Source organism: Gymnogyps californianus, chromosome 1, assembly GCF_018139145.2.
Source record: "Gymnogyps californianus isolate 813 chromosome 1, ASM1813914v2, whole genome shotgun sequence".
NCBI classification, from domain to species: domain Eukaryota; kingdom Metazoa; phylum Chordata; class Aves; order Accipitriformes; family Cathartidae; genus Gymnogyps; species Gymnogyps californianus.
In genome coordinates, this window is record NC_059471.1 from 84910213 (window position 1) to 84927516 (window position 17304).

Here is a 17304-nt window from a genome sequence, read left to right on the forward strand (position 1 = left end):
AAAGTGCATAAAAGAGAGGTATCAAGGGGTAGGTATTACATTTCAGTGGAGCAGAACTCCTGTGAGCTTAATCAATAGCAATATAGAAATGGCATCTTGACTTTGGTCCTGGGTTGCAGTTGGTTTTAGTAGAATTTGCTTCAGCCTTTAGGAAAACATTATTTTTCCTGTCAGAACCTCCAAAGTATTCAAGCTCGGTAAGTTACTGAAACACTGGTTATTCAGAGTGTGCCAAATATCTCTAGTCATATCACAAACTTATTAAATTACATCCAGGTCCAACTCTGCCTCCATAGTGCAGTCAGCTGAATAACGAGGGAGAAGGACTGTATCACTGGGTGAGCATAGCACAAGGTAAAACTTAGAGCTAATACTGCTGTGGCCTTGACTCCAGAGCTCAGTGGATGCACAGGCTTACTGTGGGAGGCTCGTGTCTTGGGATCGTGCGAGGACTTGGCCGGTTTATGGGGAAATAGCAGCAGGGCTGGCTTCTCTGCTCTGGGTTGCTGCTGTTCCACACCTCTGGTGGGTAGACACCTTTACAGGTGCGGCTCCATCTCTTCTTACCTGTACGGCAGGTGTTAAGAGTTGGTGGATTAACTCTGCGTTTCTTTCTTCCTGATTGCCTCTAAAAGGCTATGGTAGATCTCTCTCCTTGGGGTTTTTCTCCATTGCCAAAGTCAGCGTTGTATCGACTTTGTGTCAGTCCATGAACTGTACTCAAGTTTTCCTCAGAGCTTTCACCAGACATTTCTCCAATGCAGTGGTGCCTTCATCTGAGGTCCCTATGGTGACTGTAAATAAAGTTAATAAATAAAGATGGACAAAAGGCAAGTTTACATAAAGTGGCTACACCATTATCTCCAATTTATGATCCTTTAACCCAAATTCCAGCCCATATCTCTCTGCGCTGCGAGCCTTTTTGAATTGATGTTTTCAGTAAGACGTTGTGAAATGCAGTATGAAATGCTTTATAAGAATCCTCAGTTCATGTTGCTTTCCTTTTAAAAAAAGAAAGTAATTCAAGTTTTGCCTAAATTCTCTGAAGGGCACTTGGAAAGGTTATGTATGGAAACAGGCTTATACAAAGACTAGAATTTTGTTTTGGATAATATGTTATTTTAAAGTGTTTTCCTTTTACTGCTGTGTATATACCTGTGTGTAACTTCACTGACACCTTCTGTAATCCCTAGTAGCACATCTCACACTTAGCAAGTCTGCAGTAGCTGCTTGGATTTAAGGATAATTTTGTCTGTGTCAGTTTCCCTATTTCTTCGGACCATGAATATTTAATGTGTTGCAAGCTATTGTACAGACTTAGGACACTGGCAATGCCTTACCTCTCTTGCTCACTTCCCATGCCATGCTATAGTTACGGCTTTTCCACTTTTCTTTTTAAAATTTTTTTGGTTTTTAAGTTTTTTAAAGTTTTTAGGGTTTTTTGGTGTCATCCCCATTGTTGTCCCCCCACCCCAAGTGACGGTATATAGAACAGATAACCTGTAGCTTGTTGAAATACCTACTGTGGTTTTTTCTGGTCATGTAGAGGACTGGATTCAATGGCTTGGGTAATTTTTCCTGATCCTGTGTTCCTAACTTGACGGTAAACTTAAGTCATCAAGGAGAACTGGCATAAAGGTGGCCCCAAAACTTTTATGCGGACCCAGGGCTGTACATAGAAAATTTGTGTAATGTGGGGGTGGGAAGAATCACAATAGGAAGGCAATAGCTATGTAGCTGATTTGCAGTGACACAGATTTCAGATAGGAAATAACTTTGGGTGCTCATGAATAACACTCCACTGGAACCAAACGTGTATGCACATCTCATATAAGCCTCTGTTGTTATTTTTTTTTAATGGAAAACAAAATAATACTTTATTACTGTTGGCTTTTAAGCCTACAGAAGTCATTTACCACAGCTGCTTACTGTGGGAGATTTAGTAACATATTTATGTTAATAGGAATTACAGATGAACACTGAAGAGCAAATGTAACTTTAGGATTTTATCCAACATCAGCTCACTGTCTGCAACATTGCCCAATTAGATCAACGTTCCTTTATTTAAATTACTCTGTTTCGGTACCTTCCTGTCCAGTAATGAAGGCGTATCTTCAGTCCTGCCTGTGCTGTATAAGGGGATTTGAAAACAGTGGGACTGGAAGAAAATCCTGTATATCTTGGCTGAAAAAACTGATGTTCCTAGTCTCTTTTCCCAGAGTCTAAATTTTAAGCCTGTTGGTTTTGTAAATTCACACTGGTTTGTGCTGGACTTTTATTTCTGGAGACCTTGGGACCTGGTTTTCCCACCGGTTCCATGCTGGCAGTTTTGACAGACACTGAAAAAATTATGGGTGAAGGCAAAGTGTTCAAGTGAAGTGGAGTAGGTAGGCAGCTGTTAACATTATCAAATTGAAGTATCCTGAGTACAGTGCAGCTCTGAATATTAAAATCACACTGTGTTATATGAGCTCAGAATTAGGCTGTCAGTTTAGTGGCCATTGTTACCATTAGATGTTATTGATTTGGTGAAATCCTGGAAACAAAGTGCTGTGAGGGATGGTGGGTCACCCTGCCCAGTCACAGGCACCTGGCGTTGTTGGAAAGCGAAGATATTATTCTTTTTAACATAACAAATGTTCCGCTCTCCAAATGTTACTTGATACTTCATAATTCCTTGAAGCTTTTTGGCCATTCATCATCCAGAATTGCAAGTGAAAACTGGGACCCAGTTCAAGAAGTTGTCTCTACTAACATGCCTCCAAGTCCTGCTGGATCCGCGGGGAGCCGCGAGCATGGGGTACGCTCAGGCTGGGTCTGTAACCGTCAATTACGTGTGCCCATGCTGATCTGCGGCGCCGAGGTGGGGAAGGGCGCCCGTCTGTCCTGCTGAGGCTTCTCAGCCTCCTGAGCGGGCTGGCCACGCGCAGGCTCCGTGCTGGGAGCTGGTCCGGGGGTCCCCCCACTGCCAGCGTCGTTGGGTAAAGCCGAGATACAGGGAGGATGACGTAGGGTTTGCTTATCTCTGTTACGAGATTGTTTGGAGAAAATATTCAGCCAACTGAGGTGCTGCCTTACTCTGTAAAATTGTGTGAGGAGTTTCAAGTGCTGGCAGGACACCTGGAGCTTTAGGGGAAGGAACTTTTTTGTTATAAAAATAAAAATTACAAAAAAAAAAAAGTGAAGCTTTTGCTTTTGGCAGCACGCTATTTGTGTACATGATGGTATTCTGCCAGACAACCATTTTGTATTAAACCAAAGGAATACTGTTTTTAGCTTGCATTTACGACCACTGTGCAAGAAGAGGGTGGGTTTTTTGATCATCTCCACAGTTTTGGCTGCAGAATAACATATGTTGTATCGTCAGTGCAATAGGTACCGAAGAAGACTGTAACTGTAATAAAACTGAAAGTCTTCTATAACATGAAAGATTTTTGCCATCTGCCACTTTAATATAAGTGGATTATCTTCCTCTCATGAAAATTATATATTAAATCTAAAACGGCCAGACAAAATAAATTACGGTTTAAGAAGTGGTGGAAAGTAGCACAGTTAAAATTGAATTTGGGGAATAGTTGATGGATGCCATAAAATCCTTTCTAAAGAGGTTCCTGGGAGAGTAGAAGAAGGGCGAGTATCTTAATTAAAATGTGTTATAATAATTTTTTAATTTGGCTTCACAGTTATCGTAAAAACAACAAGAAAAAAAGCTGAGAATCCAATGCCTATATCTCTATGGAATGCTCATACTCCTTTCTAGCTTACGTTAATCTGGTTTTGTGGAAGTGGAGTATTAAAACAGATTGTTAATGCTTCCATCTGTGTCCTATTCTTTCCTTGCGAATGGGCTGAACATTGCAGCAATTTGTTTGTATTTACTGCCTTTTTTCCTCAACCTTATCACCAGCCCTCAGATAGCTCGGGGAAAGAAAAAGCTTATCAAAACTTCAGCGCTGCACAGCGCTGAGAAAGCAGGCAGCACACTAAGACCCTGGCAGCTTGTTGCATTTGCATCCCTATGGGTTTTCTTTCTGTCTTACCATTTTCAGTTTCTGTAAGAAGCAATAAAAAGAATTGGTGATTCAGTGTGGGATGCACAAGACTCTCAGAAACTGGAATTGAGACATCTTGACTTCTTAGAAATTGGCATTAAGCACAAAAATATGAATGTTTAGAAAGGAGCAAAATACCTCTTAAATGAACTTATGTAGAGATGATAGAAGATTGCAATGGGCACATACTGAGCGTTAAGCATATTTAGTATCCTACTTTTTCTTACAGATAAGCTGTTCTCAATACTTTTTTGCAAAGCTAAGCAGTGGCACTGCATAGGTAACGATTATGGGCTATTCCAGTGAATGCACGGAGATAATTTCATTTCTGTCAGTAGTGCCATTGACTACAATGGGACTATTTCCATGTGTAAAGTTAGCCTGGAGCCTAAGTGGGAGCGAGATTGAATTGTGGGAAAGATTGAATATATACTTCACCTCTTGCAAAAAGGCTCTCAGGTAACAGAAATACGAAAGCTCTGCGTAGACCTTCTGTTCTGGAAGATCAGTTATGGATTGTCTTGAAAAGAGGGTGTGAAATCTACATATAATCGAGCATTGCAAAGCAAAAGAACTGAAAATGTAAGCAAAGAACCAGTTGTTAAGGTAATGCGTTCTCTTACAGTTATGAAAATCTTTCATCTCAGGCTTTCAAAGCACTTAGTGCTTAAGTGAGCGTTACATATTCTTTTAGAAAGGTACTGTTAAGTATCGTCACATGGAGCAGTGAGGAGATTATGAATGGCTGGTCAAGGATCATGCGATGAAATAATGAGCACTTGCGATTCCTAATGCTCTCCTTAACAATGAGGAATTATCTGTCCTAATGCTCAATATTGGCCGTAGGCCACAGGTTGGTCTCTGGCCGTGGCCGTCGTACAGAAACTTTGTTGGCCAGTTTTGTCTTCTGCCTGGAAGAATGAGGAGGGTATGGCTATTCCTACAAAATAGGAGACTGTGCTGGGGAAAAAGGACATACTGCCTGTTAATAAGTGGACTTTGGTCTTTGCAAAGAGAAGCTCTTCAGGAGATTTGGAGTAGGACATTGTCTTGCTCTTTTCTGTGGTCACTTACTCTTCTTCCCAAAATCAAGATACTCTTAGGCCTGGTCTGCAAACTCTCTTTTGCACTGCTGGTAGTGCACGCGAGCAGGATATTCTTTGCCCATCTACTGTAACCCTGGATGTGGATGCAGCCATACCAGCCAGCACAGCAGCACTTCCTATGTCAGTAGCTTACTCTGTTCTGTGGACGTGAGCGAGACACTTCCATTGAAGCACTTTTACACTACTATAACTGAATTTTCCTTTGGAAGACCATATTGCATAATGTATAATCTTTCAGTTTTATAAACTAGTGGTGAAGAATTTTAAACCCTAATATAAAGGTGAGAAGTTTCCAAGATGTGCGAAAATTTTAAGACATTTATTGCTTTGATGGAAGGAGGCAGTTTATTGCTGTGTTTCTGAATGAGAAATGAGTTGCCCAAAGATTATACTAAGCATGATATCAAAGCAATGAAGAACTAAAGGGCACCCACCTGAGCTGCTCCTGATTGATTGCCTTTTTCTTACACTCCACTATAGGAGCTTGGACTGGAGTATTCTTGAGCCAGTCTCACTCTGCCCATGACCCAAAAGCTACAGGGACTGGCTTTCACCCCACATCCAAATCAGTGAAGGGAAGGAAATCTGTGAAGAATCCCTCTGCCAAAAGAAAAAGCAGGAGTTGTTTTTCCTTTAAAATCTGTGTGGGGCCAATGTGGGGAGACATCAGCTTGCGAACGTATTTGTAAAGCCTCTCAGGCCTTGCCTAGAGGACTTTGTTGTGTTAGCTGAATCAGCAAACCTTCTTTGCGTTGATGCACGTTGCAGTTAACAAAAGATTTTTGCCTGGGTTAAATGCTGTCTGTCCCTGGACAAAATCCCCTGCAACAGCTTACCGATTTTTTTCTTTTTTTTTTTTTTACGCTTGGGCACTTGTGTCAGAGGCACGGCACTCTAAGGAATGGAGATCTTTCATAGAGGAGAACTTGTAGCTCTGACGGCAGATCATTAATGTGTAGAGCTGGCTTCTGCATGAGAGGGAAAGGAGACTCTCCGAAGAGCCAGGGCTTACCGTGCCGAGCCCGGCTGTCTCCCCACCCGGTGGGGCAGGCTCAGTCTGCATGCTCTGAATAATGCAGGCACCTGCTTTTTTGGTACTCTCCTCTAAGCAAAGCACTCAGAAATGGCCTGTCCCACATGCCACTAGGTGGCACTTTAGGGACACGACAGTCACTTGGTTTTATTCATTATGCATGAGCTGCATCACCAGAACTAGTTTGGGTTTGGGGTTTCCCCCCCCCCCCCTTTTTTTTTTTCTGGTCAAATGTAACTATTTACTTATTTTTACCACCTGCCCGCTCCAGCCAGCTCCTGCCTCGCTGGCTGCTGAGCTTTGCCATCCTGGCAGCGGGGAGGAGCGGCCGGCCCAGTGGCCCAGCCTCAGCCAGCGGGTACCACAGCCCTGCAGCACAGCGGTTGCCACAGCTGTTAGGCTGACAGCCACATCACAGCACTCAGCTAGTAAAAAATGTATCTTGCCTCAGTAGGAACTGTGATATCAAGCTGTTGGAAATTTTGAAATCTTACCCTTTTTGGCATCAGCACTCCAATTTATATTTGCTTCCACCAGAACACAAAGTTTACCCTTTTTTCCCCTTTTCAGTTCCCTTCAGTTTAAAACAATATTCTCCTGCAATGAGACCATTAGAAAAAAAAAAGGGTGGTGGTAGTGGTAGTGGTAGTGTTTCTGCAAAAGTTTGGGGTCTGTTTTTTTTTTTTTTTCCCCTCCAAGTCTTACTGTGATTTCAATTTTCCTGCTTATTTGCAATTGACATTGTACAGTACCAGTCTATTTAGTTACTTCTTTGAACACATTGGTTCTTGAAAAGCTGCGTTTTATCTATATATAAATAACATGGGGTTGGTTTCCTTTCTTTTTCATTCTGTGGAATAGGTTAATATATTCTTGCTTTTGATGCAAGGTTTAGTGTAGACTCCAACAAGAGTGTGAGCACCAGAAACTGCCCGCCTGGCCAGGTTAGGGAGGTATCTAGTGCTCCCTGTCCAAGAGAGGTCATTAAGAGCTGGCTCTCGTAGACCTCTGTCATTGCTCTGTGTTGTGCAGCAAAGCTATACCATGAGGAGTTTATAGTATGCGTCTTATGTGGCTCTCTGAAAGACTGTGTTTACTCTTGCTGTCCCTAAATGAATGATTTGTCAAAGTGATGTGGTTTGGGCCCAAATTTATCGTGTGGCTCTGTTGGGTATTTGAGCTTCCCTATCCCCAAATCATTCATGAAAGCATCATGGACTTTGCCAGGCTACTGTTACCAGTGCTTAGAGCCTTCATTTCTTTCAAATATATAAAAATTGGTTGTAGAAATCAGGGAGGTTATGGGCTATTCAGCTTCCTGATAAAGAAATGCTCTGTTGCATTAAATGGACTTTTAAAGGTCTTTGATTTTTGTAGACAGAAAAAAAGATTGCTTTTTCCATTTCACTTTCCTATTTGTACTGGAAATCTACAGTTACAGAAGCAGCACTTTAACCCATGAAAAGCTTTCCAGAGTTCAAATGCTAGTGTCCAATAGTTATTAAAATCCAAATATTTAAGATATTAATATTCAAATACTGGAAAATTACAGAGTGAGTTGGTTTTTTTTAACCATCAGATAACACTAGAGATGTAACACACTTAGAAGAGGGAGGGGAGAGAAATCTTGTCAGCCAGAACACCTTTTCCTCTTCTCCCAAGGAATTTCACATGTGTTTTAAGAAAAGATCCCAAATCTGCCTCCTCTGTGCACATGTTCGACACTGTACGGCTGGAGAACAGCAATAACCTGACAGAACCGCGTTTCCCCCTGCACCTTTCTGTACAGCTCTTATTGTGTCTGTTATGGAAGAAATGGAAGTGGTATGAAAAAGTCCCTCCTCTTTAAATATACCAAATTCTGTGCTTTCTGTCATTTTTATTTAACTTACGGTTAAGCATTGGGAAACTTGTGACCGCTACAGAGCTTGATGGGCCTGTGCAGAAACCTCTTGGCAACAGCGAATTAGGTTCTTCAGTGTGGGACAGGTTATTGTTGTTGTTAGTATTATTATTATGGCTAAAATCCTGGGCCCTCAAAAGTTTGAGGTTTGCCTTGAACTTGGTTTTAAACGCAAGCTTTCACCTGTGTAGAAACGAGCCTTTTTTTGAGGAGGCAGCAGGATGGCGGGTTGCCTCTCCTGCCTGAGGGCCGTCGTCGGCGTGGCTCCAACTTGGCAGAAGTTGGGAAAGAGAAGAGGCCGTCTGCCAGTGCCACGTGCCCTCAGCCTCCTGCTCCTGCCTGCCTTCCCCGTCTTGGAGAGCCAGCCCGTACCTTCCGGACAGAAAACAGCCGCGCCGTGTTTGTACCGTGTTTGCTGCTGCGCGCCCGGGGACAGGCAGCTCCAAATCCTGCCGCCCTCCCCGAGCTGATGTGCTGTGCCCTGTCCTGGTGAAGCAAATTGAAAGATGCGGGAAGATTTCAGGAGAGGCAAAGCAAGGGATTAACCCTCTTGTTTTAATTTGCTGCTGGGTCAGATATGCTGGGGGGAGGGTGTTTTGTTTTGCCGAAGTGTAGACCTGTGTGTGTTCAGCTCGGTTTCTGTTTGAAACGTGAGAAGGGAGGAGGGAAGATTTATTTGGCTGCTTTTATGACTTGTGTTTTCAGTAACTTTGCTGGAATTTTTGATGTAATTCAGACTTTCTCACTCCAGCCTTGCACACTTCAAAGACAGAGGCTTACTCCAATGAATGTTCATCAGTTTCAGGAGGTAATAAGGTGACAGGGCGCATCCGAGATCTTTCTAGCTTTTATCCACCCCCCTTAGTCTTTCTCTGAGTATTTAGGCCGTAAGGGTAACTCTAGAAGAAATTCTGAGTCATTTACATTCAGAGACATGGTTCCTAATGCTTCACAGAAAAACTTTTCTCTTGTTTTCCTAGCACAATAAAATGCAAGAAAATGGTTTCATGAAAAATCTGCAAAAGACATATGTCATCCATTCAGCTGTCACCCTAGATCTCCATTTCCCCTACTGTTGAATTGTTAAAGTAACTTTTCTTTTGTGTGTAACGTTTCCTTTCATTGACTTTATTGTATGTGACTGCTAGTTGTTTTCTGGGTGTAGCAATGACTGATCTGTTGTTGCAGACAGAGCAACCATCTGAGGTTGAATTACATCCTCAGATGAATAGACCCCCATCGCAGGCAGAAGAAAACAGTTCAGCAAAAAAGGTGAGACCTGCACACGTGGTATCATTGTGGAGTGATTTGCCTTCATCAACAAATGTGGTTGTTTTAAGTTTTAAAGCAATTAAACGGAGGGTTAGGGTTACGTTTTTACATGTTTACCTTCTCTGGAGGTCAAGACGCTAGAGAGAACCAGGATTGCATGTGACATCAGCTGAGATAAATCATTAAGAAAGCTCTTAGTACATACACATTGATGCATGTGCTTTAAGAGAGGCAGCTTGCCATTTGTTTCAAATCAATAGGGGCTTGTGCAGCCTTAGGGAAGACAAAAAAGAGTTTGATTGTACTCGACCCCTGTCTCGCTGTAATTCTTCCAAATTGTGATGCAATTCTTGCTTCCAGTTATTGCGGATTCAGTTTTGATGTAAACACACCTGTTTGCTAGCGGTCAGGATCTGCCACTAAATGTGCATAGACTGGGAGAGATTTGCTCAAGATGTGCAGTTTCTAATGTGTTTTTGTATGAACATATCATTTATATAAAGTAAGCACCGAAATTGCAGTGGCACTCTTCAAAGGGCCTTGCTTAGGGATGGAGTGGCCTTAGCAGTGGCTGTGAGCATTTCCCCGCTCCTGGTCACGCTCCCACCGCCTCCTTCCACCAGCCCCAGCCAGAACAGGTTTTGATAGGAGGCAAATGCAGATCCTCCCCGCTCTGGCCCCTCCTGCAGCCAGGGAGCACCTGCAAGACCTTTGCTCAGCCCAACCAAGAACAGTTGGCAGGTGCTGTATGTAGTACGTACCTTGCCCAGGGAACATCATCGCGCTTCTTACCCTAATGGGGGGCACAGACAAATGTCCAGTGTCATTTCCTATATGTGATAGGGCTTTCTGGGCAGCATTCTTGCTCCGCTTGTGCTCACTGCATGCTACTTCTAGCCTGGCTCCACTTCTTCCTTGCTCTGCTTTGCAGCCCTGCTGGGGAAGTGAAATCCTTGTGGTTCACCTACTTCATGCTCGCCCTTGTCCCACCTGGATCCCTAAAATACAGAGAAGCCCCAGGCTGTGGGGTGCGGGAGGCAGGTTGTTGGCGCAGTGCTGACCCACCTTCCAAAGCCTGGTGCAACAGCAGCCAGCCAAAGAGCCCCTGTGGAGGGCTCTGCTTTTAGGTATTGGATCATTTCTTCCAGTATTGCATTTGAAATGGAAGAAGGATTTATCCTGTGGATTTGGTAGGTTTTTGGCAGTTTAAGGTAGACTGGGATTGTGCATTTGGCATCCCACCAGTTTATAGTTGTAGAAGGCATATGCAAGTTCCTCACTTGCCGTATGTTGTGTATTTGCAGGGAGCTGCGCATATGCATAGGATTTCAGAGCATGGTATTATCCGAGATCTGTGTAGCGCTGATGTCCTGATCAAAAGATCTCATGATATTTTTAGATTTTTTTTTTTCCAGTAATGGCAGAACTGTTTTTTTAATGTTGAAACCCCTTGTTTCCTTATAATTCTAATTCCTCTAATAATTGTAATCCCTCTAATACTAGTTATTGGTGGTCTTATGTTGGTTTCATTCTGTATCACTCATAGTCTCTTCTGCTGAGTCAGGCTGCTTACTACAGTGTTGGGTCTTTTTCTTATGATTGCTGGGTCATTAAATGCTTCCTCATTTAATTTTTTTTCTTATTTTATTAACATTTGGCCAAAACATAGTAAGGAAGATAGTCTGGCCCAGTAAAATGTGCGCTGTGCAAGTGATAATAAAATTTGGTCTCTGGTCTTGATTGTGACACTAAATGTATAACCTTTGTCAAGTCACTTCATCTTTTTGAGTCTTAGCTTTCTCATTCATGAAATGGGGCAGTAATAGTTACATCCCTTGTAAAAGAGATCTAATAATAAAATACACTGAAAATGATATATTTATATTTTAGATTTAAAACAGCTATAAGGCATTAAAACTACTTCTCATTGCAAAAGAAAGGATGTCTTAATTTAAATAATGAAAACGCTTCTTACCACTGAAGTCATAAAAAGCCAAGACTCTTTGTTTTACCTATAAACAAGACTATTTCTTCGATGAAACTTATCAAGAGAAATAACTAGCCTCCTACACTTCCAACATGTTAATTTTGCATGGATAATTTTATACATTTGTCTTTCTAAGCTATTTTCAGTGTTGCTTCATGTAAGAGAGGAGGGGAGAAGGGAGAGACTCCATGCTAGATGGGTGAGGTAGTAAGTTGGGATGCAAGTGATTGATTATTGATTCTTACCAACTGAGCATAATTAAAAATAAATCTTGTTTTGGTTTTAATGCTTTTGGGTCAACTGGGGGCTAGTATATGTATTTATACCCCTCCCCCTGCCCCCTCCCAAATGCACACAGAGCTATACAATCCAGTTCTGAAGAGCATGTCGTCCAGATGAAGACAAAACACCACTATAATCATTTCATTCATTAAGGCGTTGCAGGAGTTATTGTTCCTTTTTTCAAAGTCAGAAACCTGAGAGGCTATTACCAAATTTGAATTAAGCTCTTTAAATTATGAAATCTTAGGCCAGCTGTCAGCAATTTCTGTGTCACAAGTATTCCCCAGCCTCATGACGGGATGCATACGGCCTGACTTAATGTTGCTGTGCTTCTCCCTTGCAGGAGGCTGTTCTCGCTCAGCCGCCCTCCAAACCTGCCCGCAGGAAGCTCCGGACGGAGGCGCAGGGGCTGGAGACCCCCGAGCTTTCTCCCACTATAAATGTGACTTCTTCTCTGCCGGCAGTCAAGCCTCACCTCCCAGTCCAAAAGTAAAAACCTGTACCAAGCACACCAAACTGCACCATGAGATCTGATGTGGGCAGGGTTTCCTCTTTGCATAATTTTGTGCTTAATAGTTCTGGTTTTGAGAATGCTTCAGAAGATACAGGTTTCTGAAATCTACGTCTGTCTTCTCAAATACAGACTAAGTCTGTAGTGACTGTATCAGTTGGTAATATCTGATTGATAGTCTCTTCAAAGGTGTCCTACTTCTGTATCTGGTAGACATGTCTGAAGAGCAAGCCTGGCTGTTCAACCAGCGTCTCTAACACAACTCCTTTTAGCTCTGTGGGTGTGTGTTTTTGCCTTGCACATATCTTCTGGAATTTTGCTCATTCATGTGGACAGATACGACCAGATAAATGCCCAGGAAACTGAGTCATGAAATGCTTAATATTGGTCATATCCTTGTGATATTTCTTCATTGCAAGGCAGGTTGGAAATGAGCTCGCCACTGGTATGAGCTGAGCCATAGACCACTTGTGATAATCCGATAATTGCCAAACCCAGCATGTGTTGTTTGGTCTCATAAATACAGCTGTTGAAGCTGTCAGCAACAAAGACTTGTAGGGTTTTCACTATATATTTATTTAATAGCAGTGGAGAAGGGGCTGTACAAACGGTAAGCGAAGGCACTTGAAGCCCTATTGGATGTATACATCTCCCTCAACTGAAACAGTGCGCAAACATTATAGCCCACCTTCACCCAAAGCCTTGCAAAGACATCTGATTCAGTCTGAAACAAAACCAAGCTGCCCAAGTCAGTTGAGCGGTTCTTGGCAAACTGTTTATCAGTAGACTGAATCCGTGCTGCATAATTGGAGATTAAAATAAGTAATAAGACTCCTAGGATGCCCTTAAAGTGCTATTTTGTGCTTTGGGAGTGCATATTCCATAGTGGTTCAAAGAAAGATAACCGCATTTGTTAGCATCTCAACTTAATCCTGTCTTGTCTATATCTTTCCTAAAGTGTTTAAATGACCATGGAGGTGTATCGCCCTGTTTTTTATTTTTTCCTATCATTATTACTTTATAGCCTATGGAGAGTAGTTTGAAGCAAAATAGTGAAGCAGAAAACTGATAGTTCACTGGAAGAGAACAGCATAAAGACCTGTCTGTGCTGTGAAACACATTCTGTTGCAAAGATCAGTGCCATCAGGTCTGTTAAGAGAGAAGAGTTAATGGGGACTGTGTACTACTATGGACCTTATTTAAATAGGGCATCTGTTTTAGATCAAATTTGTCATTAAAGAGCTCTTGATGCCTCATGTAAAACTTTAATATGTTTGGAAAAGGGATTGAATATTCAGCCAGTATTTTCTGTATTTTCTTTCCTTTTTCCTGTTCTTACCTCTGTTTCTTGGAATAGATTGGTCCTTATGTACAGAGCTGTCTCTTTTTGTACCTGTCTGCCCAACTGTAATTTCCTCCAGATCAGTTACCATGGGCTATAGAGTAATAATAATAATAATAACAGGAGAGAAATCTTTTATTTAAGCAGCAAAAGAGATGAGGAAAGTCCATAAGCCATCTATCTGTTCCTGTTTGTGACATCAGATGGTTTTGGTGGAAATGACTGCTTTGAATGAAAGAAAGATTAATTTTTGAAGTAAAGAAACATCAGAATCAGCAGTGCCCCCAAAAATCTGAGACATTATTTTCATGCAGATGACCTTTCTTTCCGCACAGAATGATTTTTGTATTTTCTGTTAACCACTCCTGAATCTTTAAACTCTACAAGTGTCTGAAAACAGCTAATGCAAAGATGCTGCAATAATCACAGCTATGCAGGGATTATTCTTAAACTGAATCAGAATGCAGCGATTTTGAAATAATTGAGACAGCCTAAAATGTTTCTGTCATTCAGGTTAACAAGCGTGACCGTTTTATTTTCAAATCGTCTACCTGATTCAGCCATCTCATTTCAGTGTTACATTTTTCTTCTCTTAGATCTGTAGTTTGTACCTTGTCTTTGAAGTGTAGTCCAGTGTGTGTAGAGTACAGACGCACAAAATGGATGGCTGGTCTTCTGGCATCAGCCACTGTTGAGGCTCTTAATTGAAATGTTTTGTATTTATCTGTCTGGCAGACAGTCTTCCAAGCAGAAAAGGGCTATTCAGACTGCTATACGAAAAAACAAAGAAGCCAATGCTGTGCTCGCCAGGTTGAACAGTGAACTCCAGCAGCAGCTGAAGGTAAGGAATGCATTGAAAATCGGTGACAAAGCTCCTTGCAATCGGTTACATGTCACCTCCAGCAGAGAATCTTGTTCATCCTCTCAGATGAGACCTACTGCGTTGCTTCCTGCTTTCTGGAAGGGAATAACTGTACTGTACGTGTGGGTAGGATGAGGCTTTCTGGGAAAAGTTATAAGCTATGGGCCTACAGTTCCACTAGCAGTTAGAGTAAGTCTAAAGGGTGAACTTTGTCTTTCTGAAAAGTTTGATAATGTGATGGTGTCACCTAGAGCAGAAGAGCAACTGAAGCGTAGCTTTCTTGTCTTCTGATCAGTTGTGCTACATAACTGTCTCTTGGAGTCAGGCATTTGGTATACATGGACTGGCTAAACCATGCTTTACGTGAACACCTAACACTGATTTTTAATGTCTGCTGCCTTGTCTTGTAACATGTTCTCAAGGGGCTGTTCTCTTATAAATATCAGTTCTCATTTTTCTGTTGTCTTAGTCCAAAGGTAGTACAGACTTTAGTTTTTCATCTGCTACAGCTTTTTCTTCCTTGCATATTGTGGACACACTTGTCTAGAAAGGGAGGTGAACCCCCAGTTGCAGTTTTTCTTCAGTCAGGGTGAAAGTTTGATTGCATGTTCAACTTTGCTTAACATAATTTCTTAACTGCTTTTCAAGGATCTCCCAAGAGAGATACAGGGTGGATGCTGTGTACTGAAATCAGCAAAATATAGGACAGCAATTGAAATAAGCATGGGGACGAAAGCTTTTAATGACAGCACACTGCCATTATTCCTTGGCTCAGGTCTTATTAACTTCCATGCACTATATTCAGCATGCTTAAACTCCCTGACCTTCACGAAGCAGGCCAATGCTGTTACCTGTATTTTACAGCAGGGTGAAAGAAGCGTGGAAAGACAGAGAGGTTTGTGTAAGTTCACACGAGCAGAAAACTGAACTTGTCCTTCAAGTTGTATTGCTGCCTGGAAGCTTTCTGATGGAGCAGGGCTTTGCTGTTTTTATGGAGACCAGAAGATTTGACGGGTACCCCTCAGGCACAGCGTACACTGAGGCATGGGGAGTGTTCAAGTACACTCCCATGCTGGGGCTCTGAGCCTGCCCAAATGGAGTACCAAAGCTGGGAGGAGTCATAGGTCAGCCAGGCTCCCACACTGGCCAGGGAGCCCTTTGATGGGAGGTCAGCAAGAGCTGGGTGCCCCTCAACACACGGGCAGCGTCGAGACCAGGAGAGGCTTTCCCAAAATCGCTGATCCCCAAAGCCTTCACAGTTAGTTTCTGACCGAGGCTGATGATCTTCCTGCTGCAGCTGCCAAAGAGGTAGATTGCAAAGCCTGTGTCGTCTTAGAAAGGCTAAGTCTCGTTCGTTTCGAAAAGGAGCGAGGTTGGTTGTGTGAACCAAAAATTCTCAAAAAGCAGTTTTGAGGGAAATGTGATTTCAAAATAACCTGATTTTCTTTGGTAAAAATGGCCAATTGTGGCCAGCTTCACTGCATCCCAAGCTATTTCACTAGCCAGTGGATGACTGCTCCTCTCCATGATCGCCTGAGCAAGTGATTGAGCCTCCCTGTTGCCCCGCCGTAAGGAGGAGGCAGTAGGTGGCTGTGTGGGGTGGTCGTGTGACATTGGTACGGTGTTTTGAGACCGCAAGGAGAGTTACTTAAACAGCAGAGCCCCGAGCCTCCAGTGAATGCCAGCGGTTTGCCTGACTGCTCTTCACTGGAGCGGGGCGGTGCATGCGAGCATGCCAAAAGTTACAGCGCATCTCTCCCTCCTGCAGGAGGTTCACAAGGAACGAATTGCCTTGGAAACGCAGCTGGAACAGCTACGTCCCGTCACCGTCTTGTGACTTCCCGCACCGCCGTGCAGCGGCAAGAGCGGAGCAGGCGTCCCGACAGCCTTGCGAGGAGAGGAGCGCGGCGCGGCTGAGCAGGGTTTCTGCCAAGGTGGTGGTGGTGGGGAGGACCGGCTTGTTGGGTCTCCCATCACCACGCTGCGCACGTTTGCCTTTGCAGGTGAAGAAGGTACAGAAAACAAATATCTGACTGCTGGATATTTCTGAGCGGGGGGATGCTTCGCCTTCTTCCCTCGCTCTTCCCAGCCTAATGTGTAAATGCAGTTTATCACTGAAATTAATAACGTGAGAGTATTTTATTTATGTAACGAATTCCTGATTGATATGCGTTCCGGCAGCACATCCTGCCCCGATCATGAAGAGGTACAGCATTCCTGAATTCTTGCTTAAATTTAAAACTCATCCTCTGAGATGGACTTCTGGATGTTACTGATTCCTGTAGGATTGTATCATGGTAGAGTACCTGTGGCTTTAATGTACTACAGGAATAAAACTCACTAGATTTACAGAGTCCTTATCCGCAATCACACGTCAGATAATTATTTTCTTAGTACTGTTTATTATGCAGTCATGGATATATTTTAATGTTAGAGAACTTGTATTTTATAAGTTCAAATCATATGAGAGAAGAGTAAAAAATACTAAAATTTAATTATTTTGGAAATTACAAAAAAAAAAAATCTGTTTTTTGAGCTATAACTGTTTCCTGTCACCAGTGTTTGATCACTTGCTTGCAACTGCCAGTGTCTCTGCATACTTTTAGCATGTTTGAGATCACTGGTTTATAGTGCTTTTTTTCCTTCCTCTTTTTTTTTTTTTTTTTTTAACCAACAGTGTATTTCTAACAAGAGGTTAAGTGCATTCGGGGCATTTTTATAAAAGCTGTTCTATGTACATTTGTATTAGTCTGCTTTGTTGTCTTAATAGCTGCTGATTTGTTTTAAGGACGTGTACAAGAACTGTATTTCCAAAAGAAGAAAGATAGCAAAAGTGCTATATATGAGGTTATAAAATGTGTGATGGAAATAATTGCCTTCTACAGCAGGCTTTCCTTAAGGTTCCTTTGCACCTCGCTGGAGATCCTACTGATAGGATGAAGCTGCTAATGCCC

The 17304-nt window shown here is 42.5% G+C and overlaps 1 protein-coding gene across 1 annotated transcript in view; it reads left to right on the plus strand.

Annotated features, from left to right (window-relative positions):
- The window catches only part of REPS2 (RALBP1 associated Eps domain containing 2), a 97255-nt gene extending 80264 nt beyond the window's left edge, over window positions 1-16991 (plus strand). The window contains exons 15-18 of the mRNA XM_050906189.1: window positions 9283-9366; window positions 11979-12124; window positions 14224-14329; window positions 16119-16991. Coding sequence (XP_050762146.1) covers window positions 9283-9366; window positions 11979-12124; window positions 14224-14329; window positions 16119-16187 — 405 coding nt within the window. The 3' untranslated portion in view covers window positions 16188-16991. The remainder of the gene's footprint in view (window positions 1-9282; window positions 9367-11978; window positions 12125-14223; window positions 14330-16118) is intronic.
- The last annotated feature ends 313 nt before the right edge of the window (window positions 16992-17304 follow it).